The following is a 26,067-nucleotide window of genomic DNA, read 5'->3' as shown; positions in this document are numbered from 1 at the left end:
TAGAATTATTTTTCATTTTTATTCTTGCTACTTTTTGTATAACAAGAATACGTGCTCAGAATTTTTATTTCTTATTATTCACATGTAATGTACAAATGTACTTATGACGCCTATACAAATTTACATTACATCGCATGTACAATAGAAAAAGAAAAGAAATTCGTTGAAGGACCAAACTGTTTTTTTATCCTACTAATTTCTCTGTGTGAAAACATGAAAGCATTTTCTCTCTTTTTTTTTCTTCTTCTCCTTCTTTTTTCTTTCTGCGTAATAAATATCTGATTTAATTTTGGTCCTCATGCATAGTAATTAAAGAAAGGTTGAGAAAGAATCGTTAATGGGGATTTTTTTTGTCCTTCTTCTCACGGTGTCAACTGGTGAACACTGCTATACGATCACATGATATAACACGTGATTCTTTCTCTAGATTAGCAATCATTTTCGTTTACACAGATCACAAATTTTAAACAGGAAATAACATCTCACAAAAATATATAAAATATATCAAACTATCAATACACCGGTTGATAACATAGTTTCTTTTCTTCTTAAACCCCCCCCCCCGCCCCCCAAAAATGAAAAAAAAAATGAAATGCAATGATTCAAGAGAGAGAACTAGTTTGGCAATAAGAATAATTGAATAGTTGTCTTTTGTTTACACACATTATAAAAGAAGAAAAGAAAAAAAAAGATTTTGTTAAGAAGTTGAGAGATGTGGTCTTTGTTCGGTATGGAACGTTATGCCTCTGCTACCATTTATTCAAGTAGTTGACAACGAATACACTTTAAGAGTTAATGTAAGGTTACGTATAAGATCTAAAGTGTTAAAGCAATGAATAATAATTATACAGCCAGTCAGCCGTACAACAAATGGTTGTGTTTTTTAAGTCCCTAAGTAACAAATATTTTACGACCACAACATTTCAAAATGACGAGGCATTAAATATGTGACGGCATACGGAATGGTACTGACAAATATTGTGACCCTTCGGGAAGTCTCTCAGACATCAAAATACTTCTAACAAAACAATAAATTAAGAAAAAAAAAAGACGGTAACAATAAATAATAAAACAAAAAACATGAATGACATGTTCATTATAGATGTAGACAAACATAGATACATATAAGATGTATGTACACATACATGTATATATACATATATATATATATAGCATATATATACATATATATATATACATACATACATATACATATACATACATACATACGAATTATTTACGTTGTTAAGATATTACACATACACACACATATATATATATATGCATTTATGTATGTATGTATATATGCATATGAATATATGTATATATAAACATATCTTTCAATGTGAAAACAAAAGTCAGCCAGTCAACTTGAATAAAGAATCATGATGATTCTAATGAAATCTCTCTTGTATCATTGCATCAGGGTTTTAAACTTCCCGAACGACATTTAACTTAGAATACTGAAGAGATGAATGGTGCAAATAATGAAACTCTTTTGTTATGAATACAATTAGCATGACCTTTCATACATAGCAACATATGAAGTTTTCTTTTTTCAAAACACATAACTATTTGCGGCAAAATGCCATTTTTCTTTTAAGTATTTACCTGTACACTGTTACCAAAAAAAAAATGTAGAAAATTGTATGATGGCAACAAAAAGCGGAATGCTAGCACAAAAATGGTCACTAAATTTTGATATTTTATATACTGTTTGAAAGTTTGCTTTGCAAACATGTTTCTTAGATTCTTATATTGACAAGAACGCCCACACCGACATCAAGCTGACTAAATCACTCACGTGGTCACTCTGATACAAAAAAGTAGCTATACATTTCTGTGAACACTACCTCATTGGCGCAGTTTTATAATTGCAATCCCATTTGTTGGTTTTCAATTTGTTCGTTTTTTTTTTCCTTCCAATTTTGATTATTTGTAATGATCTCCAAAAAGGCACATTGCGGTTAGCAAATTTGTAAAAAAATTTAACAGTTATGATTCCGTTTATCGTAATAAAATGTTTTCAAATCAGAAAAGAGTTTGAAAAAGCTGCTACTTATTCATTTAATAATACAAAGGGCCTACGCTATGTTTTTGAAATCATTTTAACAATATATCTATATAGGCCTATGTATACTGCATAGAAAAAACAATAACGGGGGACCTCTGCAGGGCAGGCTTTTCCTAACCAGCCTGGGGTATCTCTCTCCATGTCGCATTATGATTGGTCGATGGTGTTTGGCAGTGAACACGTGGTGAATACTCTGGAACAGGAAGAATAAAATATTGCAACAACAGTTCTCGCATCTCACTTCATCTGCACCTTTTATACCTGGAAGATAAGAGGAAAGACGAAAAAAAAAATTGTCAAGTTTCATTCTATTTTATGTTATATATACTTCCCTTTAAACATATTCATAATTACATCTCTTTACTGTCTTTTTTAGCTCTGTAGGCTACAGGGTAGTTTACACTCATCGTTTAAGAGTAACGAAGAACTCTTTGGTTTCATCGAGTGCAGGTATAAGTCGCGCTCGAAAAACACTTCTCGTAAAGTCATATTGGCTTAGAATGTATCCTGGCATATTACAAGGAGCCTTACAGCGGAACTATAGTAGCGAAACACTGTCGTGCAGTTTGTTTTTTCCTCTCTCTTTTTTTGCATCTTTCCACCTCTCACTGGGAGATATGTTCTCTTCTCTGATCGTTGGAAGAAACTTAGAAGGCGACTTCCAGAAAGAAAAAAAAAAATTGGAGAGCTACTTTTGGTATGAGAAGAATGCGCGATGCAATGTGACCCCTGCTCGTGTGCTACGTGTATTACTACTAGGATGTAAGTTAATGTACACCACACGCTGGCGAGTGTGTTCAATAGGAGGCTGAGTTATAGTGGTGATGCGTTACTCATAGCATTAGAACAAGCAAGGCGAGTCAGGAGTGACTGTAACCCCTTGGTTATATACACATGATGGACTATTAGTTCCCATGGGCCCACCTACTGTGCCACGGGGCGTTCATTTGGCTTACACCCTTCTCGGGCTTCACACATTCAAATATTACGATGAGTCATAATGAAGTGTCCAGTACTACAGGAGGTCAACGACTCCAACAACACAACAGTCTTCTACAAACCCGCCGTCTTACTTGCGTTGTTAGCAAAACATCTTTTTTTGTTTTTCCTTGAACTTTCTTCTTGAGAGGAGCTATGTTTCAAATATTTGTTATGTTCAATTTTCTCTTCTTTAAAAACAAATGAAGTACCGGAACAAGTTTAGAAAGTTTATTCATTGAATTCAGTTAAAAAGAGAGTCAGTCCCTCATGCAAAGTCTCTTCACCAAGCTATATAGTTCTTATTTACTTCTTGAAGACAGAACGAGATTCCTCGAAACTGTTCTAATTGTTTCTGGTGCAGGGGTGATAGCCATATTGTTCGTTTATATATATATATAGGCTACTCGATAGCTCCCTGATCTAATGAACGAACATATCCCTACCCCTTTATCAATTGACATGGGCCTCCACCGAGCAGGAGGAAATGGAACATTTTCTTGGAAGTTCAACTTCATGTCATCCCGTGATATTGTGTGGAGGGGATTTCGTGTGCACACACAACACTCCAATGGGGAGCAGGAGCACTACCTCTTGGACGGTTGCATGTCTATAAATGGACATGTTTCGAATTCCGCGCGCCTACTAGGCTGCCGCGATGCCGTATTGTGTGTTCGGTAATAACTGAATATGATATTGAACGAGTGTGTATTTTTCCCTGCAGTAATTATGAATTGAATGTTAACGACGGACGGTTTTTTTTTTACCTCGCTTCTCACATATATACATATGACGACGAGCGCTCAAGTGGCGTTATGTCATGTGGAATTAATATGAAATCGATATTCAGTTTTATTGTAGGTTCTTGTTTTTGTGATCTAGCGGTTGAGATTGTGCACGAAAGGCTTTGCGCTATATTGGTACAATGGTAGGTGTTTCCATAGAGGCACATTTTAATGCAAAATACGCCTGCGATTCTCACAATGTAAATATGCTATACTGAAATGATGAAAAAAAAAAGAAGTACTACGTCATAGCATAGAACGTTAAACGACTGTCACGACGAAATACAGAATTCCAAAAATTTGTTTCGTCCTGTGCAAATCGATAATGTTTTTGTTTCCAATAAAATGCACTGCCAATTTGCACGAAATAGTAGGGGAAAAGGAGAGTTCATGGTATTAAGCGAGTAGTTAAGTAGGTTATACTGTACTGGCAGGGATAAATGTTTGCTCTTTGTGTTTAGCCAGTCAACTTGACTTGACAAGTCCTGATGGGTTCAAATCCTATTCAATCATAATGTGACATGTTGGCAAATCACTTTATTTCTCTCCCTCTCTCTTCTTTTTTTTTTAAATAGTTTTTTATAGTTTTTTTATATATTTATTTATTTGTTTGCGTGTGTGCGTCAGCTGTTCAGGTGAATGATTTTACTAAGCTATTAACAGTTATGCATATAAACATATCACAGTTTGTTATACAGGCTATATACAAAGTAAATGCGTATATGTATGTATATACATGTAAACACATAAACACACGTATATGTACATATATATGTACATATATATATACATATACCAATATATATATATATATATATACCATATATATATATAGATATTGGTATATACATATATATATATGCTACATATATATATATATATATATATATAGGCTACATATATATATATATATATATATATGTATATATATATATATATATACACACACACACTGCACTTCAATTAAATAGTGTGAGTGAGATTCGCCAAAGAGAACTACATGTACTGTTAATTGTGAACGGTAAAGAACTTTGACAATTGCAACGATTCCAAGACGATCTCAGGGGCCGAATTCATGCATAATTGATTGTACAAAATTACCGTAAGTTAAATACGCCTTGAGCGACTGGAGCCAAAGCGAAAAGTGACCAGAAACAGCACAGAAAACGCAATTAGTTCTACAGTGGTCTTTGAGTTAATTATAACGTCGGTGGATTGTCAAGAACAGTGCACTGACGGAACAGTTTATCTCCAAAGTCGATGGCCAAATACAGACCAGCAAAACTTGGTGCAAGACTTTAATTTAACTTCGTTTTGCAAATATAGAATGGCGATGAATCAATGAGAAAGTAACAGTAACCCGGATTTATTAACACAAGCAGGTATGTGTGTCGACTACTTTCTGAAGACAGATAGCAGGTATTAAATAAAAAGAATTTTAACCTAGCCAACCAACAGGGAACTGACACATATATATATATATAGATATATCTATATACACATATATATATATATATATATATATATATATATACATATACAGTAAATAAATGAACGGCATGTATCGAAGACTATTTACAATGATATAAAGTCACTTCAATGATAATTCTGATCAAGGTTATGATCAGGACGGTTATGAATTATTCATTTACTACAGCCAGTAATCCAGTTGAGACAACTTGCTAATACCACTCTTTACTGCCCCCACATCTAATGCTACAAAGATCTCGTACTGACAGTATAATATGACAGCTAACATGCATATAAAGACTAGTCTTATACTGCCACTACGAGTACTATGAAGCGGGACATGAAAGTACGGTATAGAAGAAGTTGTCGCAACTGGGTCACCGGGTTCTTGTATTTTTAGGATAAGAAGATGCTTACCTCTGTAGCATGAAGCGCCACTGGTGCATGGAAATTGTCCTCCACGACAGCGCTATGGAAGAGAAAAATAAAGTAAAAATTAAGTACATAAACTGAAATACAGTGTTTTGCATACAACAATCGGAGAACACAGTTATTTGAAATAATTCATCAGGTTTGGTATGGTATAGAATCTTCGCTTAAAGGTATATAAACATTATTGTACTACATTCATTCTCACTGAATACGACATGTACGAGAGAGCGTGCGTATGAATGCCTAGTTGTGTATCAAACGTACATGTTATTAAATGCAAGAAAAAGTGCATATCGGCTAAAACATCCTCAACCCTGTACGACGAATCAAGGATTTCACTGGCATGATCACCATGGCAACACCTATGCAACAGAATCATGAGTGAGTCATTCCGCGTGTAGATTTTGCTCTTTTTAAGTTGTTGTTTTTTCTCGTAAAATGCTATTGACCACAATATTCATATTAAAAAAATAAAAACATAAAAAAAAATAAAAAACGGACTAAATATCCAAGGGAAGGTGCAAATCTCTGGGCGGCGAGGTCCTTGGTTACGGTTGTGCACGCGTGTCCTAAGGTGAGCAATTCGCCAGCCCTCAAGGGTAAACATTTATCGAATTTGAACTTGTCAGGGGATTACAACACGTAGAACAAAAGAAACCTGGATGGAAATGATCCAAGGTTTGTATCGTTAGTAATTTGGCTATGACAAAGTATATACCTGGTAGCTTTTAGCCAACCCAGCAGAACTGATATTGCAGCAACAACAACAAAAAATCGACAAATTTATAGTCTTTTTCAGATCAAACTAAATGGAATCTGTAGCTATCACTTTAATGATCCTCCTTGGGGAAACGTCTACCAGGGATTCTAATAGTTTCTCCACCTACATTTTGTTATCTGACACGACATAGCCAAACGGTTCGTATCATTCAGCTCCAAACAAAAACAAAAACTGAACAATATATTTGGAGGACTACATTTGTTAGCTTACTGGTACCCGGCAAACAAACAAAAATTGTCATAAAAAAAGAATATTCGGTACTATGCGGCAATGTAGATTTAGTAATAATTAGGGGAATCAAATAGTATTCGCATGTCATAGATGGCTTTTGCAATATTCCTGCAAACACACGAGACAGTAGCAGAAACCTTAGCACGCCCTCTGTCAAACATACCGGTATATTATGACGTTTTTTATCGTAGCTTGTATGGACAAGACTCCATTATTTCTGTCCATTAGCACTCCGTTTTGTTTTTGTAAGTGTAAGGGGTTGAATGCAAAAGAATATCGTATGGGGTAAACCTAAAGCCCTTCCACAAGGACTGAAGACGCATGACATATCCCTCAAATCCCCAACCCCCCCTCCCTCTATAAGCAACAAAACGTGGTCTGTGCTATTCAGTCTTCGGTCTGACCTATACCCAGTCAATACAAAACAAACTGAAAATTTGCAGTTTCGTCACTCTTCGAGGAGCGCCACTAACTGGGCAGCGCCACCTCAGAGCAATGCGATACGGGGGGAACTTCATGTGTGCCCAACTGACCTACAGACTTGGGTTTTTTTCCTTTCTTTTTTCGCTGGACCGAAATGGAAAGGAATGATTACCATTTAGGATGTAACAAAGAATTTAATTACGATCTATAGTTGTCCCTGAAAGGAATAGCTAATTGTTCAAGATATCTGAGGGTTAAAGTTACAAAACGAACAACAAAAGTCAATTTTATATCAGGTCACATTGACCTCCGGAACGAGACGGCCGCTCAGTCTACTTTACCGGTCAGAGTCAAACGAAATACAGTCAGATGAAGCCGACATTGTCAATTCAAATGTAAAATCAAAATGTCGGATATCGGATACTCTATTCCCCTTTGAAATATCGACCGGAATGTGTAACGGTCTAGCCTATGCTTATGTATAGAGATACAGTTTATAACTGAATATATTATATTGCATTGCCTCATGCCCCCAAACAGAGCGCTAGTTGTGTGGGGGAAGATATTCGGGACAATACATTGTTAAAAACCCGCCACAAAGATTTTCAAAGTAAGAAGCAAATACATAATCTAAAAGATAAACTTAAACAGCAAATACAGGCGACAAAGAGCTGATCATTGTATTTTAACTTCAAAAGGAGCGGTATCGCCCATTCATTGGTCGGCTTTACAACAATCAATTACAATTGTACAACAAGTGACGACAACAATGAAAGGCTATATGATTGATGGAAACAACTGACTCTATTCAAACTCTGCTGGAATATTAATTAGAGAATCCATTACCTAAACAAGAGTCCGTGTAACGTATGAGTGGGTTTATACAACGCACGGGTGCAGACCTAACCATCTGTTACATACAGAACGTGCAGGGATATATATAAAGTTGAACTAAGAAACAAAACAAGATTACTAATCAGTATATACTGTAATATATACTTACGATATTTGTAAAATAGGGCACTTCGCTGTGTGCTTCGGCGTACTTTCCAGGGAAGAACTTTGGCTGTTTGTTAGTAATGAATCAGTTCTTTTCAATGCTACTTTTTTATCATCGTAATAAAAAAAATCGTCAGAATTAGAAAAGTCTTCCGAGTCACAGTTTCTCGGTAGCGAATGTCTCGTCTGCGGTACATACCGCACAACACTACAGTCTTCGTGAGAAGCTCTCGTCTCTCCCGAGCTCTGCAAACATTCAAATTCTTTCGAAGAATAGTCTTTTATTTTATACTCCTTACTAATACTGTTTTTGCTAAGTTGATTGCTACTTGTAAAATCTTTAAAATGGTTTGCTTTGCGATTATCTTGTTCAATCTCCTTGTTGCACACTTTCTCGCTGATGCTCAATAGAGGGAGCACCTTCTCCGAATTTGAGAAATTGTCTGTGTACGTGAGAACTGCGCGGTTATTCGGTGGTAAAGGGTTACTCTCTAAGTCTCTCGCAGTCCTCTCAGATTTTTGCTTCCTGTATATTACAACGGTCAGACATGACAAGCTCAGCAAAATAAGTACTCCAAAAACGATAAAAGCGATCATTTTAATGATCTGCATCAATTCGGTCATGTCGTCATCACCAGTGGTAGGAAACCCAGGGATGTTTTTGTCCTGACCGACTGTGGACTGCGGGTCCAATGCTTCTGTACTCTCCATGGGGATAAATGGCGGTGGACTGTCTAATGTGGCCCCACAAAGAATACCGCTAAATCCTTCGGGACAAGCACAATTGAATCCTCCTACACTATCCTTAACGCACGTCCCCCCATTCTCACATGGGTTCTCCAGACACAGTTGCATATGGCACGTTTCGCCGAAATATCCTTCCACGCAATCACACGAAAATGCAGTCAACGCGTTAACACAGGTTCCGCCATTTTCGCAAGGATCCCCAGCACAATGATTCGTCATGGTTTGGCACTGGTCCCCTTCGTATCCAAGTGGACATTGACAGCGGGCTCCATCAAAATTCGCAACACAACTTCCACCATTGTAGCATTTGTGGTTCTCACAGATGTCAATCGTGCAAAGTTCTCCCATATACCCCGTAGGGCAATTACACACAAATCCAATCACCGTGTTTATGCAGGTTCCCCCTGTGAGAAATAAAAATATGAAGAACAAAATAAATATATATATCTATATATATGAAATCATCATTCAGCCTTTAATGCATGTTTCAAGAAACGTCAACACATTTGCCCCCGAACTAACAAAGTCACACTGCAGTGGATTTTCCTACCTTACACTTTGCATATAAGCCACTGAAAGGGATTAATTTCCACAAAACTTCACATCACGACACCAAACAAATATAGATTCCAGTCGTGTGTTCGTGTATTATTTATCAATCATACTGAAAAGTAAACAGTTCACAACATACATGAATTTTTAATAATTATAGCACTTAGCGTTAAGTAACATCACTGTGTGATGTTTTCGAATGTCTACCCGCAGTAATTAAGCACACAGTTAAGTTTATACAGTGTGCTTTTTTTTTGTACACAATGAGTATAATGGATAGTGCATGTTTGATGGTGGCATAAGTTCACTCTGAATAGCATTTGAGTGCACACAAAAAAAAACTAATCGACTAAGAAAAACATTGTATATCCATAACACAGCCAAAGCGGGAAGATTGTTATGACTTGCTTCATGGTAATAGAGTAAATCATTTGTTCAGAGTTATATAAAAAAGGAAAAACAAAACATTTCCCTTGCGATATAAAAAGTGATATTCTTTCGAAATTAAATCCCCAACTTGATTCCCAGGGTATTCTCTAGTCGATGCGTTCCCCCCAATTTGCACATACGAGTTTCATCTGTCAACTCTGCCATGCTCAACTTGCACCAAAACAAAACTGATTTCTTCTGATTAATTCCCAGAGCTTATCTTTGTCAAAATGCTGCTAGATCAAATCCATTTCGGATGGGGGATTCTTATAGCATCGACATTATAAAGCAATAGGAAGGGTTTGCATGCCAAGCGTTTGGCAACAAACATGACTAACTCGTGGAAGATGGGGAGGAGGGATGAAGGGAGAGTTTGCGTAAGCAGACACGGGCACAGAGGGAGAGACAAAGAGAATGACATCAATCATGAGCTTGCGAGACAAGCTAAACAGAAAAGACAGACACTCGGGTGTGGTTGCATCTAGCTTGACATCCCTCCCATAACTGGAGTATAATATATTGCGTCCCTTCCGTTAATGTTTTAATTTCAACAGAAAGAAAGGTTATCTTATTATTATTATTATTATTGTTGTAATTATCGTTATTACTTTTCACGCAATGCAAGATATTTTTCCTAGCTCTGAATGTTGTAAACAACCCAAACTATTTTTTGCTGCCAAGTTCTTATTCATCCAAATCACCATATCATACCAGATATGGAATCTTCTCTACCCCCCCCCCCTCCCCCCTTCTTATTCCCGATTCTTACTTGGCTAATATTGAAACACATACGACCTTTTTCATAAGTGTGACCTCCTGTCTTTCTCACTAAAATAGGACTATATACCAAGAAATCAAATTGGAGACTACACAAGTCGTGTAATTGCCTTAAATTATTAAATCTTCTGCGTCTTTTCATCGCTGCTAAAATCGAGGTGCAGTCAAGAAAACTAGGCCAAAAAGTGCAAAACCCTTTGGTGAAACAAAAATTTCACAAACACAAATATATAGAGCTGAATTTTTGGAAATCATGGCGTGTATGAACGCCTTATTTAACATCGGCAGAGGAAAACGTAAAATAATGCCTGGGCTGGCGTACTGTAGACACTGGCTTTTAGGTCAATTGGTTGTCCGGTTACTGAGCAGTAAATTTGTCCACAAAATCAGCTTTGCATATAGCAATCAAAACGCTTCGCCATATATGGAGTAATGCACAGTGAGTATAGAGTGTATTAAGTTTATAGCGTGGCTGACACGACGGGAGAATGGGCTCTATACAAGCGGTGGGAAATCGTTTGTAATATCTTGAATTTAATTGGAAAGTAAATATATTAATATTTATATATACAAGAAAGTTGATGAAACATACCATTTTGACACGGAAGACTAGAACAATGATCTGCAGTCCCGCAGCTTGGACCTGTGAAACCACTGGGGCACTCACAAAGAATGCCTTCAGGGGTGTCAATACAAGTACCCCCATTGAAACAAACGTCCGACGACTGACAGGTGGGTACGTAGAGCTGACATCGGGGTCCGGTGGTTTCAGGGGGGCAAATGCAAGCTGAAGTGGTAGGGGTGATCTGTTATGGGCAGAATAAACACAAGAGTATAAGAAACCATTCATCTTTTTGGCGCTCGTTTTGATTTCTTAAACAATATATATAGTTGTTCAGTATTAGCCATAATATATTGAGTATTGATGGAAAAAAACCTCATGATGTTGTTACTAAAACAAAATGTGAGATAAATGATCTGTAATGGCAATTGACAGTAAAATTAATAGTTGATATGCTAAAGTGAAGTGAAAGTTTGAATCTTACAATGCGCGTTGAAGACTTACCACAGGTGTACCACCATTCATGCAGCGAGGAGCTATGGCTGGCTCTTCGCAGTCTACCCCAGTGAAGCCTTCTGCACAGTAGCATAGGTAACCAAGTGACCCCTCGTTTCGACAAGTCCCACCATTCAAGCACGGTGTATGTTTTGTACAGTAATTTGTATCTGTTTGGAAAAGAATCAAAGATGGAGAAGTCAATTATCAACACATTTCATAATATGAATTTAGGGGTTTGTTATGAGTATAAAATCATCCACAATAAATATTCTGTAAATATATATTCAGTGTATATTCATAATAAATATAATTCTGTCTTACTCTCATTTAACGTATTGTGTAATACTATAATATATTAACAAGCATACGGTAAATACTATGTAAGACACCGACGTACTATACAATCAAGCCAGGGTTCGGTTTCTTCCGGAAGAAACCTATTTCTTCCGGGGACGTGGAAGAAACTGGAAGAAACCTGTTTCTTCCAGGTTTCTTCCAGTTTCTTCCGGAAGAAACTGGAAGAAACCGGAAGAAACTGGAAGAAACTGTGAAAATTGGCATATATGCAGCACAACCCACATACATGATAAAGAGACAAATAGTTCACCATCATCTGACTGAAATGCCTACCATTGAAACCATCAAAATATGATATTTTTGTTTTGATTATAATTTTGGGTTGTTTTTCTACACCAAAAGATGTTTGCTTATAAATCACAATATTGAAGGACTACTTATCATCTCGCGATCCCCCCCCCCCCCCCCATCAACCAGAATTGCATAACTGGCCATACTGTATGAATGATTCATCTGGATTGGCCCATGCACTGAGGATTTAATTAATGAACACCAAGAAAATAGCCAAACAATATCTGTTAGATTTAGGCAACAGTTTAGTTTCTGCAACTCCCTAAATTTCAACTAGTAGTTAACAGGAGGACTTGTCATCCCAACAGCAAAAAGATCAAACATCCACAATTAAACACAGCTGGCCATGAGCCAGCCCACATTTCACACTACAACTTCCAGTCGAATTTGTAACCCTCATGTCTTGAGTTCAATCTCCACAAAATATGGTCATAGTGGTCAATGTACTTAATGAGTGTGCATTGTAGTAGGCCTACACTAGTTAGTTTCCAGGGAACACTTGCCCTCCACTCAGAAACTAGTTTTCAACTAAGAAGTGGGCTATAATCAGGACCATTCTGGTCTGCAAAATATTGCTTGCCCATAGTTGTTCCCTGAATTGTCCAATGCTAGTAGCCTAGTACTATATTGTGTACAGTATATGCTGGAAGCAGGTCATGTGCTCCAAACCTAGATATAGACTACCTAGATGACACTATAGTGCTTCTTGTCCATTTATTGCATAGTTAGAAATCATTGCAGGTTGTTATGAAACTTTATCAACAGTTTTTCCCCAAAAAATGAGTTTCTTCCATTTTGTCCGGAAGAAACTGGAAGAAACCTATTTCTTCCGAGTGGAATAAACCGCGGTTTATTCCGCGGTTTTTTCCACCCCCGGAAGAAACCTGCGAACCCTGAATCAAGCAATTAAGCAACCTTTTAACATACTATATAAGTGACCTATACTGACGCTCATCTTCATACGACCTCTGTAGCTTAGTGTGTATGTGTGTGTATATACACACACACACAATTTCTATCTTATGTTTTCTAATATAACGCATATCATCGCTGGACAACCATTCAACAACACAACTCGACAGTTTTTAATGTCAACAAACGAATCGAGTATGACGGGGATGTATAGCTTTTTATCTCGTTGCTAATGCCCACTTAGCTCTTAGAATTGCCGGAATCCCAATTGAGCTTATCTACGCAATGTGTTCGTCGATCAGTTTCATATCGTTAGATGCAATTGTTAAGATTGTTAAGAGAGTCTCAACGAAGCTTTTACACATATTTAGAGATCATCTTATGAGTGTATGGGGGGGATTATATGGAAGTCTGTGATTCAAAGTGATGCTTCAGGGACATAATAATGCCATTTAATTGTTTTAGTTACACCAAGTTCAACCAAGCTCCTAAATGTGTACTTAAGATCTCTCAGCAAACAAGGAACAGGACAGATATAACAACCATCAGGTTTTTTTTTTATTATTTTGTATTCTGCTATATTTCCGAACATGATCTGTGTGGGTTTTTTTTTCTGAGAATATTCTGTTAATATTTTAACGTAACCTGTACAACGTACCGTATGTTCCATTTCTACTCGTCGTTACATCGGCATATTCGATTTTGTAATGCGGTATTCTGTATACATCTGCATTGGCTCAACCTATCATATAATGTGTGTACAGTGTTTGTTTTGGCTTATATACATTCTAGAGTTTCTGTCATAGTTACCCATGGTTTACTTCTAATAGCAAGCCACGCTAGGCTTTCCTTTGTCACTGAGTTGACGTAAACATCACGTAAACAGACGTTACTGTTCATAATTATGATTATAATCGATTTCTCAAAGAAATATCGTCAACTGATTTTCGATTAGAAGACATGCGTGATGGAAAGTTTTAATCGTTAAGAAACTTGAGTCAACGGGGTTTTTTCCACCTAAAATGTTTGTGTTGTGAGTGTGCACACATGTACTTGAATTTCCACAGCCCCAAACCTTCTGCACACGTCGCGTCCTTGCTTGATTTCTTACCCGGTACCGTGAAGCAAACACGATACTTTGTGCCATGATTCAAAAAAAGGCGAAATTAATTGCTACGCTTGGGAATTCAGACATGTTTATTAACAGCAAAATGCGCTATCGGCGCACTTTACAGAGCGACCCAGCCATTTCTGACAGTTTCCCTCTTTATTTTATGTTTAAAACATTTTTGGCGAATAATAACCAGTAACGTAACCCGCAGCAGAATTACGCGAAGGGGGAAAATTCCGCCAAATTGGCTCAGATCTGACGCTGAGGAACTTTTTTCATCACATGGATTTTCCACTTGGATAAATTTCATTTATTATCTCTTAGCGTCCTTGCCACGGCTTAGCTAAAGCATATGCCCATGAGTAGCAGTATTTAGAATCAGCAACAAAAAAAAAGGAGAATTATACGTACAGCAATTGGCTAAAACTGTAACCAAAATATTATATTTAGCTCCCCATTGTCAAAACGACTAAATTTCCTGTCATGATCTGATCCGATTTCTTCTTGCTTGAACTGTCCTGAATGATTTTAGTGAATGCCCCCACCCCCGTCCCCGCCCCACCCTTTCGAGATATGAAATACCAGGGAGAATAACATAACATATTTGTGGTCGCACACTTACCAATGTTACAGAGGGGGCCAGCCCATCCGGCGTTACAATTACATTCGTTCGGTACATCACATGTCCCGTGCTCACAACCAATCTTTGTTTCACATTCATCACAATGATCTCCCATGTAACCGGCGTTGCAACTATCAGAGAGGTAAGAAGAAGGAAAATAGTTAATACTTGTGGTAAAAAGGGAGTTGAAAGTAGTACAAGTTAATGGGCCTCACAGTATATACCAGTCTTATGTGGTCACACATTTTACCATTAACGTCTCAGAAATGACTTTTGAGATAAAATCCTACGAGGAATATGATATTTCTGAGGACATTTGGAGGGAAATTTAGACCAAAACAATGTGACTTAGAACAAAAACGTTATACTCACTCGCACGTATCGGGTGCACTGCAGATTCCATTCACACAGCCGGAACAGACAGCTGCAATGAGAACAGACAATACACATTGACCAATTAAAAACTTGACATGAATTAAGGAGATTTCACACCTTAGATTTTGTCTATCTATGTATTATCAACATTATATTGACAGCAATACATGAACTGACCACTAGCTAAAACTTCAGTTTTTGTTCGGATTTCTCTCTCTCTCTTATTTCTTCTTTGAATTGGGACACTTCCTATAACAACATATTTGTAACCACTTTTTTGTTGTTAGATCGTCTTACTCTCGACGAAATATGAACTTTTCTTGGAAGGTTGTTCGATTCTAGTACTTAGTAGTTACACAAGGCTGCCACAAAACACATGTAATTTGGTCAAGGTTAATGTTCGATTTAAGATATACAGCCCGAAATAGTAGGAATGGGATAAGGAAAAAAGGAAGCTTGTTTCGTGCTCGATAAAATATCCGGTTCATGAATAACTTGACACGTTAGGGAACAAAATAGGAAGTCAGTATACGCCTAAACACGTATTGATAAATCCGAGTGGCGAGTTTGAGCTGGCCTAGAAATAATCGCAGTTCCATTGACACATTCCAAACAGAATATCTATAGTTCATTCATCTGCCTCTGCATGGTGTGTCTTGACTAATCTTCAAAATGTTAGAGCAGCAAGGGGTACGTGGTTTAATATCAGAGTGAGGCTATATCCATATTTGTTGCAATATTATCATATGGAATTAAAACATGTTAAATATATAAATATACATATACATCTGTATACGACTGATAAAATTCATTGTTTCCGGATGTATCGTACTTCTTACTATTCAATGTACCGCTGTTTAAAAGCTTCACTCCTAACATTTCATGAAGGTTAAATTGTTCAATCTATTCATAGGAATGCAAATAGCCATTAGAAGTCGATCTAGAAATGACAGAGGAATGCTCGCGTGCTGACAATAAATATGCATTAGTGACACGCGCTATCTCTTGACAGCACCCGGGGACGCGCGATTGATGGATCCCCTGCCGAAGCAACGTTAGTGCGTGACATCAAAACGAGGGCGTCGGCTTTTTTCTTTTTCCTTCGTGACAGTTCTCCTTGAGAGCGAAGCTCCCATCACAGTTTAAAACTTACTTAATATCATGACAGGGGTAACTTTCAACATGGTACAGCCATAGTGAAATTTCCATTTGGCAGGACACGGAGGTATGGCCTGGAGGCAAATGTACTGCTGACATGTATACCGTAGGTTCTATGCATAAGATTACTGGAGACAGTAGGAAGAATTTTAAATGCGCGTAGACGTGGCAAGTGCGAAATTGCGAGCACAGTGGGAAGCAGGTGATGTGCTCATTGCTTTCTAAGATGGGCCCCTTCCGCCTCACACTGCGAGAAGGGAATTGAGACATAACCTATGGAAACAATATAGTGTGCATGTCCCTGTGTATCTGTGTCATACGATGTGCTTGCTTTGATTGCGGTTTTATACAGTTAATCACACGGGGGGAGCTTCCAAGAACGAGTAAATCAAACTTGTGGTAAGAGAAATACCCCATGGGAATTTTAATTTTCATGAGATGGATTTGATCATCAATGTATAACCTACAGAAGCACAATATACCAATGTAGGTCTAGTTTAGCATGATAGGCTATACTACACAAGTTCCTTCAACATAGATTCAGATTTTCATTATTCAGCCCGTGTAAAGAAATTTACGATAGTTTTACCAATCAGCAGAGACAAAACAATGATGACACTATAAGTACCGTAACTCATATGTACAATAAGGGGTTAATATATGCCCACGTACAAACTCTGTGGAGACAGTGTGCTCGAGGACCCTGGACACAACGTATACGTATATATTAATTACGACTGAGGCTATAGACGGTCGCAGCTTGTTGAGTAATACTGTGACGAAAAGTTAAATGCTATAATGGACAGCAAGACTAGTAATAACAGTTATCGATCGCGAGAGGGATGTCACTTAAAAATCAAACGACGATGCTCATTTCTATGGCAGTTTCGCGATCATGCATGTATTCTCTGCAATTTGAGTTAAACTTCAAACCGACTAAGATAAAAAGGCGTCAAGAAACATGAGAAGGGATGCACGATAAATAAATAAATGTTGCCATTTAATGAGTATTTCAACAAAATAGCTGTCCCGTCACATCAGAGAGGCGGCTATTGATGGATTATTGATCTACTTCTCTGAACTAATGTTTCTGTGCAAACTCTTACGTAATCTCGGATTTGTCGTCAAACCTTACGAAGATTGATTTGAACAACATCTGTTCGCATCGACGTGATACCTGGTTATAAATCAGTACAACGAAAACACCCTGGTTTCTTCATAACAGCATGACGCCTTGGTCTACAAGTTAGGGAAACGCATTGAGCGTGTGCAGCCAAAAAAAAAACCTGAATAGACCACGTCTTACGTAACATGTTTAATCAGAGTATCACTATGCAACCACAAATTTGGCCCTCCTTATCCTTGACTAACTATAGAATAAACCCTCCTGGATAAAGCTGACGTGAGATGAACGTTACAAAGATAATACCGGTGGAATGCAAACAAAACTGTCCCCATTTTACCCCTTAACGATCGTGGGAAAATTGCTAAACGGCCATAGTGACATTGCTTCCATGTACTCACGTCAAAGTCTTGGTTGCTAAGAGAGGAACCACCATATAGTGCATCTTAACCTAACACACAAAGCTTCTGTTTAACCTCACGAAGTCTACTTTACCTCACTTTACAATAGCTTCATGTTTTGGACACAAAAAAGGAGACGTTTCATGTTTTAATCGCAGTATGAATAAATAGCCTTCTTTGCGTTCATTCGCGTTTCGATCTCTTGTTCAAAAAACCCCTATCGAATTCGCAGATCAAGTTTCCCACGAGGTTATTAAGGCTTGATTTTTTTCTTTGCCATTGTTCGTGATAAGCATCACGAAACATTTTGTATTCGTATCGCACTAAATAACCTGTATACTCTATATAGTGAGTGGTAACAGTGCAGATTTGTGTGGTTATTTAGTTTAAGAACCACAACACAGAAAACTGTTGCAAAAAGGTATCCTTGCATTTATAACAAGCTGATCTTTTCATTGTGACAGTTACCCGGTTTACTTAGCGCTTCAAAACTTTTCATGGTAGCGTGGGAAATCCGTTCAAGTGGTTCTGAAGGACTGTATATCAAAAGTCCTCTTTAACAATACTATACATATACCCCCGTAGCTCTCATAATAAAACATCACAATAGAGTTAGCAAATTGTTTGTCGACACGACAATAAGGGTGATACCAATATGTACAAAAAGCCCGATTGAGAACTATTAAACTATAAGCGGGGTAACAAAATAAATTGTAAGTATTTCGTAGGTATTTGTGAAGATATTGGAGTATCGCCAGCTACTGGCCAATCCGACTTAATTGTACAATTATATAAAGCGATGGAACTCACGTTGTTGGCAATTAAAACCACCGGTCCATCCTGGGAGACATTGACGGGACCCATCGGAGAGGCAGGTGTAATGACCAATAAAGTCATCCCTGCCCTCGCATTTCTTCTTACACTGATCTCCATAATAATCCACATCGCATATTACTCTGTACGAATACCGTAATGTGTGGGTTTCGGTGGAGTAGGTATCATTGAACCAGGTTGGACTGACATTCTGATGCCGCTGCGTGGCTAATCTAGCAATTAATTTGGAATTACTCTCGACTGAAAATAGAAAGAAATAGAAAACAAAAATCAGTGATCTAATTTGTACAAGGAAAGATTGAATGCTTGATCAAAACAGAAGAAGTCCACATGAATGTTACATAGACCAATATATTGTTAACAAATTTGACTAGCTGATCCCTAGCTCAAACGTCTTTCTAAACCAACACGTATAGGCAGTTATCTGCGTATACCCCTTGTAACGTATATAATCCATTCTAACTTACAACATTGAAGTTACAACTTCACACCCCGCTTGGACTAGAGAGCTCACTTTTCGACTACGTATGCTGTTAGCTCTGTTGTTCAAAGGCATAGGATTTTGTCAACAGAATATCATATTTTCACTATAAGCTTCCTTCGTGTACGGCCTTGCAGCGACATCTTTTGTGTTTTGGGGAAACTGACTTGCCCGTTAGGAAAGATAGCTGCGGCCGGGTAACAAACAAAAAGCCCCAAGGCCGCTACGCCACACACCTTTTGTTTGGCACGTGCTGCATTTGGCCTGCACCTGGCTCGACGGGGGAAAATGGAAGAAAACACAGGCAGCTAGAAAAAATATACGCGCTTCATATTTATAATGTAAATAGCGCATTAAAAACAATGTAGGCTGTAGCACTGTAACACAGTATCTATATGCATGTTCTTTGCATTAGTTAATAAGGGGTTTGTAACGCGGCTAATGCCTGTTGAGTGTAGTCTGCACTCTGCATAGGCATATTCCTCTTCAATCACTTACCACAGGAAGTTTGCGAATTCATATGATCAAAATAGTAATGCAAACCAAGTTTTGTCTGGTACCTTTCCTTGAATTTGTTATTTATAGGCTTCTGCGTATATATTATATATTGGCCTAAACATATATAGTCAAAGCATATAAATATATATACAGTAACCTATTAATAACAAATTCAAGGGAAGGTACCAGACAACCTAGTTTGAATGACTATTTTTATCATACGATTTCGCAAAATTGTTGAGGTAAGTGATTAAAGAGGTCAACAAGGAGATTCCTTTCAAATTTCAATTATAACGTGAAAATTAATTTTTCGTCTATTAAAGTGGGAGTTCAGATATTAGTAAATCTGCCCGCTTGACAACCTTGTTTTCACACTGCAGTGTGCTTACAGGGAGCTCGCTGTAACCTGACTTATATTTTCACCTGCTCGTTGGCGTTATCATCTTTACACTTTGATTCCACTGATAACGATATCATAACCAAAAGGTAAGCGAATTCGCGAGCAACATTCTCCCAGGGATGACGTTTTGAATTTAATATATGCAAACAGTCATGTACATGTTGGCCGGTTGGAAAGTGCACGGCTTTAAAATGGGCAATGTATACGGCTACCAATGGTTATCAGTAGTGACGTTTTCAACCTTAGTGCACCAATCCTGCATGGACATTGATTGGACAACTCGCTCTATACTGAATTTATTCAACAAAAATGATACCAACAAATTTATTTGAAAATGCGTATTCCGTGGTTGACCCGAGCTTGCTATTTTTATGTTATTATTCACAAGACAGCCTACCGATTCTGGTTTTTGTATTAAATTTAGTTTAAATGATGGTAAACACAAATGGCAAATACGTGAAACACCAGTGCAAACGAAAACCGCAAAGATGAGCATCAAAATCCGTTGATTATTCTCTTAGCACTATTTTCTCTTTCAACATTAGGCACTAGTTTGTTTTAAACGAATTTAAAGTACAATGTAGGGCGACATGTGTGTGTTATCCCACGGGCAGACATGCATACCTGGGAAAGATAACACTATATACCGTATATACTACTACCGTTACATGTAACGCTGATCATATGGCAGCTGAGTACGGAATTAGGCACTGTGCTGTACACAGCATGTCAATAGTCAACACACTTGAATTATTGGCCACGGTAGGTCAATTAATTGCGATTGATAATGCCAGATACGTATAAAGGCTACCTCTCTAAGGCAATAATAGTACCTTACCCATTCATTGCCTAATACTAGTGACTATGAGATGACATTAATACATCCAGACATCGTCTGCTACTAACTTCTATACACGGAATGTGAATAAGGTCATTGTAAGAAACATAAAACGACCAAGGACAGCCCCAAATTTTCTCGCGCCTATTACCTTACAATTCCCGTTTCCGGTGTGACTGGACGTGTTTAGACCTGTTGGAACCATTTTCTCACCCTAAACAATTTGACACACAGGAATGACTTGCGCTAAGCTAAAAGTCTGTTAACTCGGGGAACGAAAAGTTATATAAAGCCTTTCGTACAAAATAAGTACTGTTGTACCCATTTCCTGCTTGGTTACCAAGAATGTGTGCATGAACCCTAAAACAGGAAATACGTAAAAGGTATTCAGCTCTGACCGATAAGAAAAATATTTATCCTTTTCATAAAGGCTTTCTACATTAACTGTTTTAGTGTGGCGCTTGTATGCACACAGTTATTGGAATAATATTGGCATATTGTATGAAATAAGATGCATGTATGGGTGTATATATGCCTAACCTCTGAATGTACTTTATATATTCAAATTTAATGTGTATCGATCTACAATTGTGGCAAAACATCAAAGATATCTGTCGTCTGAAAGAATGTAGCAGTGGCGTCTGGCACATATTACACGTACTTAGCATATACAGAGCTAAACAACATATAGTAGTATATGAGTAAGCGTCACTGATCGCTGCTGTAAGGTGAACCAAGCCCAATGGTTGTGCACAGCGTGTAAAATATCAACTAAATTGCGACCCTGACAAACCCAGCGTGGAACGCATTAGCCGCTCGGCTGGGATGAAGACTAAAAATTTAAGAACTAAGTTAAAAAGAGAGACTAACTTGTAATAAGAGGCACGCGCGCTTTAATATATTTTTGAGGTTCTTCTTGCAGTATCTCCCGCTTTCAAACAACCGTAACACCTGACACGAGAACCATGTACGAAGGTATTTATGCATTGAGACGTGCGACAATAGAAAAAAAAAGTTTAAAAAAAAGTAATATTTGACATATCAATTTGAAGTGGTCTTTGAAGAATCCGTAAATAGCACAAATGCGGGGATAAACTTGTGTGTGTATTAGAACAAATTAATGCACGTGTCCAACGTGTTCTATTGGTTTAAATACTGCCTTCCATATAATACGGGCAATGTTGTATTGAAATACATAAACAAGCTTCACATTGTATACCAAATGAGGACATATTGTTTGTCAAAATCACTGTCACGCATGTACAAATTGATGATAAAACTATATGTTGGGTAGAAATGGTTCGCGTATGCTGGGTATGTGACAGTTCATTGACCCCTATACAAGAAGGGGGTGTGTCCTTCTTGCAACCAGTCACACTTGGTTGAAAGTATCACAACAATCCCCCCTAAAATTATAAAGTAAAATAAAATTGGAGAAAAAGGTTTCCAAACTCACCTTGTGCCGTATTTCTGCTGTTTGTCATGTTCGTGTGCAAGGCATCAACGATTAAAGAGAAATCGTTCTACACAGAGGGAGAGAATGAATAATATATGGTATAAGTCAAAGGGCTGACAAGCCAGGGGTCAGAAAATAAACAAAAAGGTAAACATAGCGCTTCTGGAGGGGCAACAAAGGCTATCCAGTGAAAAACTTTATATTTTTAAATTCATATTTACTCCCAATTCCTTTGTGATGGATAAAACACGGAGATGGGAAGCGTGGGTGTGAGTGAACATTTTGGCGCGATAATTTCAAGCCGAGAGGGATTCGGGAGACCGTTGTTTTGACTGCATGTGCGACTATAGTAGACTACGACTAGGCTACTACTGTGTTATAACAATTCTGTCGTCAAGGTTGTGTGTCGTTATGTACCGATGTGACCCCTCGTTAAAAAGGCAACAGAGTTTGAATTCTTACATGAAGTACGAGATATCATATTTTTCATGGTAATTATCATCAGCAATAACGAAAAGCTTAAATTTTGGACATTATTATGAAGTATAGTAAACACTACTGTTATACCAAAATGTAATATGACACATGTCGAGTTTTCTGTGCCACTGATAATTAATTGGGTAGGAAATAAAACAGGACTTACCGGCCAAGCATAGTCAAATGGTAGCTGTATTAATCCTTCCGAATCGTTTGTAGGAATCTCAAAAGTATTGTTCCCCAGAATTTTTGTGGTAGAATTCCCATAAGTACACTTAGGAAACGGTTCCGTATCAATGTGTTGCACAAAATTAAAAAGGCAAATTTTAAAATAAGTCCGACAAAGTGTAGAACACTGTCGGTCCGTCCGATATGGGGATCCATCACAACAATTTCCATTTATGTCCAATGCTAATTCATTTGTGAAAGATAATAGGCGCAGTTGGAATAGCCCCTTTCCCGAAACCTGTTGAACAAAAGTAAAAATACAATACAATGTCATGTTTTTGTTGTTTTTTCTGCTGTCAGATCATTTGTCAAAAGGCAAGCAACTAATGATTAAAATACTTATGGAATGAGATTCCATGAGATACATTTGTTACCTTGGAAAATTAAAAGCCCTACACACCAGAAACTCCAGGCGATAAGACAGACCTCCTACCTTTTCAAGCATAAAACACGTTAACAATTTACACATTAAAAACAACAAAATTTGGTATGGCTCACCTTGTGAAAGATAATGCTGAGTTGGACGGCTAAAAAGGCAAGATATCTCCACGAGAACCGTGTGCTACCCATTCTGAGCCCGTTCCGTAATCCAACAGTGGGCAAAAATACGGGTCCACGGCTTCGAAATAGGGAATAAATCACAATATAAGTCCGTATTTTTCCAGAGCGATGGAGTCAAGTTGTCCCTTGCCACTATCCAATTGCTAATGGAGTGTGTGTGTGTACAGAGCGGTTACTGCTTTGTGCGGATTTACTAAGCTCCTCCCCCTTTTGTGAGCGGCATTGGCAGTGTCGAATTCAATAGGACTCTGTAGTTTTAACTTCGACTGCAGCGGTAGTAAGCTAGCTTGCAGATGTTTGTAGGTGCTGTAGACACTGTTTTGCTTTTCTCTCTGGAACAAACTAGTAAGAAGTTTACTGCCAAGTAGGTTTCAGTAAGTTAGGAAAAATGAGACCGCACTGAAAATTCGCCAAATAATAATAATAAATGTTTTTGGCGACAGATTCAGATTTATTAGATATGTTCAACGAGAAAACTGCGAATCACATAGGCTTTGAATGCAATAGATACTTAGTTTAAATATTAGATACACCTTCTAGGTGAAAATATGAAATAGCGATTCCAGAAGACAAGAGTGATAACTTTGAGTTGTTGCACCCTATGGCAACCAGCTCAAAACTAACCAATCAAGAGTTTGGTTTCGTATAATAAGAAACAGCCGAAGTAATGCTTACATTTAATGATCGTCTGTTTTGAGGATTTCCAGGACAAAGCAGCCACAAGAAAGATGCACAGACCTTATCGAACTGCTAATACTGTGTCCACATTGAAGACCCTACTTAAGTCTTTTTGTCTGCCAGGCTTAAGCCGGGGCACGCGAACCAAGCTTTTTGAGTCCATTATAGATCCGTAGCCTCACTAAGTTGACTTGTGGTGAAATGTTGTCAACTGCACACCCCATAAATCACCCTACAAGCTGCGTGGGTTTGTTAAATTCATTTGCATAGGGATTTGCCAAATTCCATCACAGTCATAATTTCTTTTAATTCCCGCCATAACCGTTCCGAGCATAGTCATATCGTCAATTTGTTATCAAATATTGTTTGGATCTGCCACGCGCCCAAGTTTTGGCAATTGCCGAGAATCCACTCGTTGCCCTCAATAGTAATCTTTGTTCTATAACCCTCTTAGAAAGAAAAAAAGTTTGTCAATTTTGGACTCTTTGTTCGTGTCGCGTGCGGCCTGTCAGTGAAGCCCTTTGTCCTACCCTTCATTCTATTTGTTGAGGTATGGTAAGAGCCCGTCTGTGCACCTGTCGTGATTTTAGCACACCCCCTTTGTTCCCCTCGTATTCATATTCAAATATACACTCACATAAGCAAGGTGACCTACGTCGGGGACCAATCAGCACACAGCGTATAGCGTTACATACCAACGTAGGGAATGAATCTGTGAATGAATCTTTACTGTGTAATGCAAATGAGCCACGCGAATGGGTCGGTCTGGCTCCTGTCAATCCAAGTGTTTCTAGCTTTGTAGTACGGGGTGACAATTTCTAGGACAAAATTGTGCTCTCTGATATTTGGTTGAAGCAGAAAAATGACAAAAACAAAACATCTACAACAACACACAGTTCTTCTTCTAAAATCTGCATTTATAAAGTTTACACGTGAATGGCTGTTTGCGATATTTTGCACCAAATTCAAGATGCATGTTATGAGACTAAGGCCCTATTCAACTCTGTGAAAATGATTTTAGTGATTAGGGTTCTGTGTGAGACATATCAACCTGACTATATAAACAGGTGGTCGTATCGTTTAAAAAAAAAACGTTTGATTTAATATCCACCCTTTTTATAAACTTCTCAGCGGAAATATATCAAACGACCGCGTACACATGCAGTAACGTAATAGTAACTACAATAGTCTGTATTCAAGTTATTGTACATTAAGTTGTGGACATATCTCCTTCAATTCGGTGCCAGAAAGGTTGCCCTACCCAGTAGTATAATCATGACACGATCACGCAGTTCTGGCCAGAGAGAATTGGGTTTGGAAGTGGAGTCAGTTTTGGATTAGAGTGGTTGGTTTCAGTGTCCATTGCCTTCCTTGTAGCATGGACTTCTTGCTTTTAAAGTATTTCGGGGTGGGGGAGGGGGGGGGGGTATGAGCAGTAGATATCAGCTCTTTATAGGTTTACATGCTATGGTTCTCTTTTTTGACAACCAAATGGTCGCAGTCCTGGATGAATAAAGCCTGGATTGAG

The 26,067-nt window shown here is 37.9% G+C and overlaps 1 protein-coding gene across 1 annotated transcript; it reads right to left on the bottom strand.

Annotated features, from left to right (window-relative positions):
• On the bottom strand, positions 1-24,750 carry LOC139971353 (uncharacterized). The gene is made up of 11 exons (XM_071977714.1): positions 23,799-24,750; positions 23,239-23,538; positions 22,596-22,662; positions 18,899-19,162; positions 15,404-15,455; positions 15,032-15,162; positions 11,745-11,905; positions 11,271-11,484; positions 8,178-9,324; positions 5,725-5,776; positions 1-2,335 (listed from the first exon to the last, which is right to left on the bottom strand). Exons 1-11 carry the CDS (start codon positions 23,868-23,870, stop codon positions 2,330-2,332), a joined length of 2,466 nt encoding a protein of 821 aa, XP_071833815.1. The 5' UTR covers positions 23,871-24,750; the 3' UTR covers positions 1-2,329.
• Positions 24,751-26,067: the final 1,317 nt, after the last annotated feature.

The sequence above is a fragment of the Apostichopus japonicus genome, chromosome 8 (genome assembly GCF_037975245.1).
Source record: "Apostichopus japonicus isolate 1M-3 chromosome 8, ASM3797524v1, whole genome shotgun sequence".
NCBI classification, from domain to species: Eukaryota; Metazoa; Echinodermata; class Holothuroidea; order Aspidochirotida; family Stichopodidae; genus Apostichopus; species Apostichopus japonicus.
Note: the sequence above shows the minus strand (reverse complement) of the source record. Positions and strands in the feature narration are given on the sequence as shown.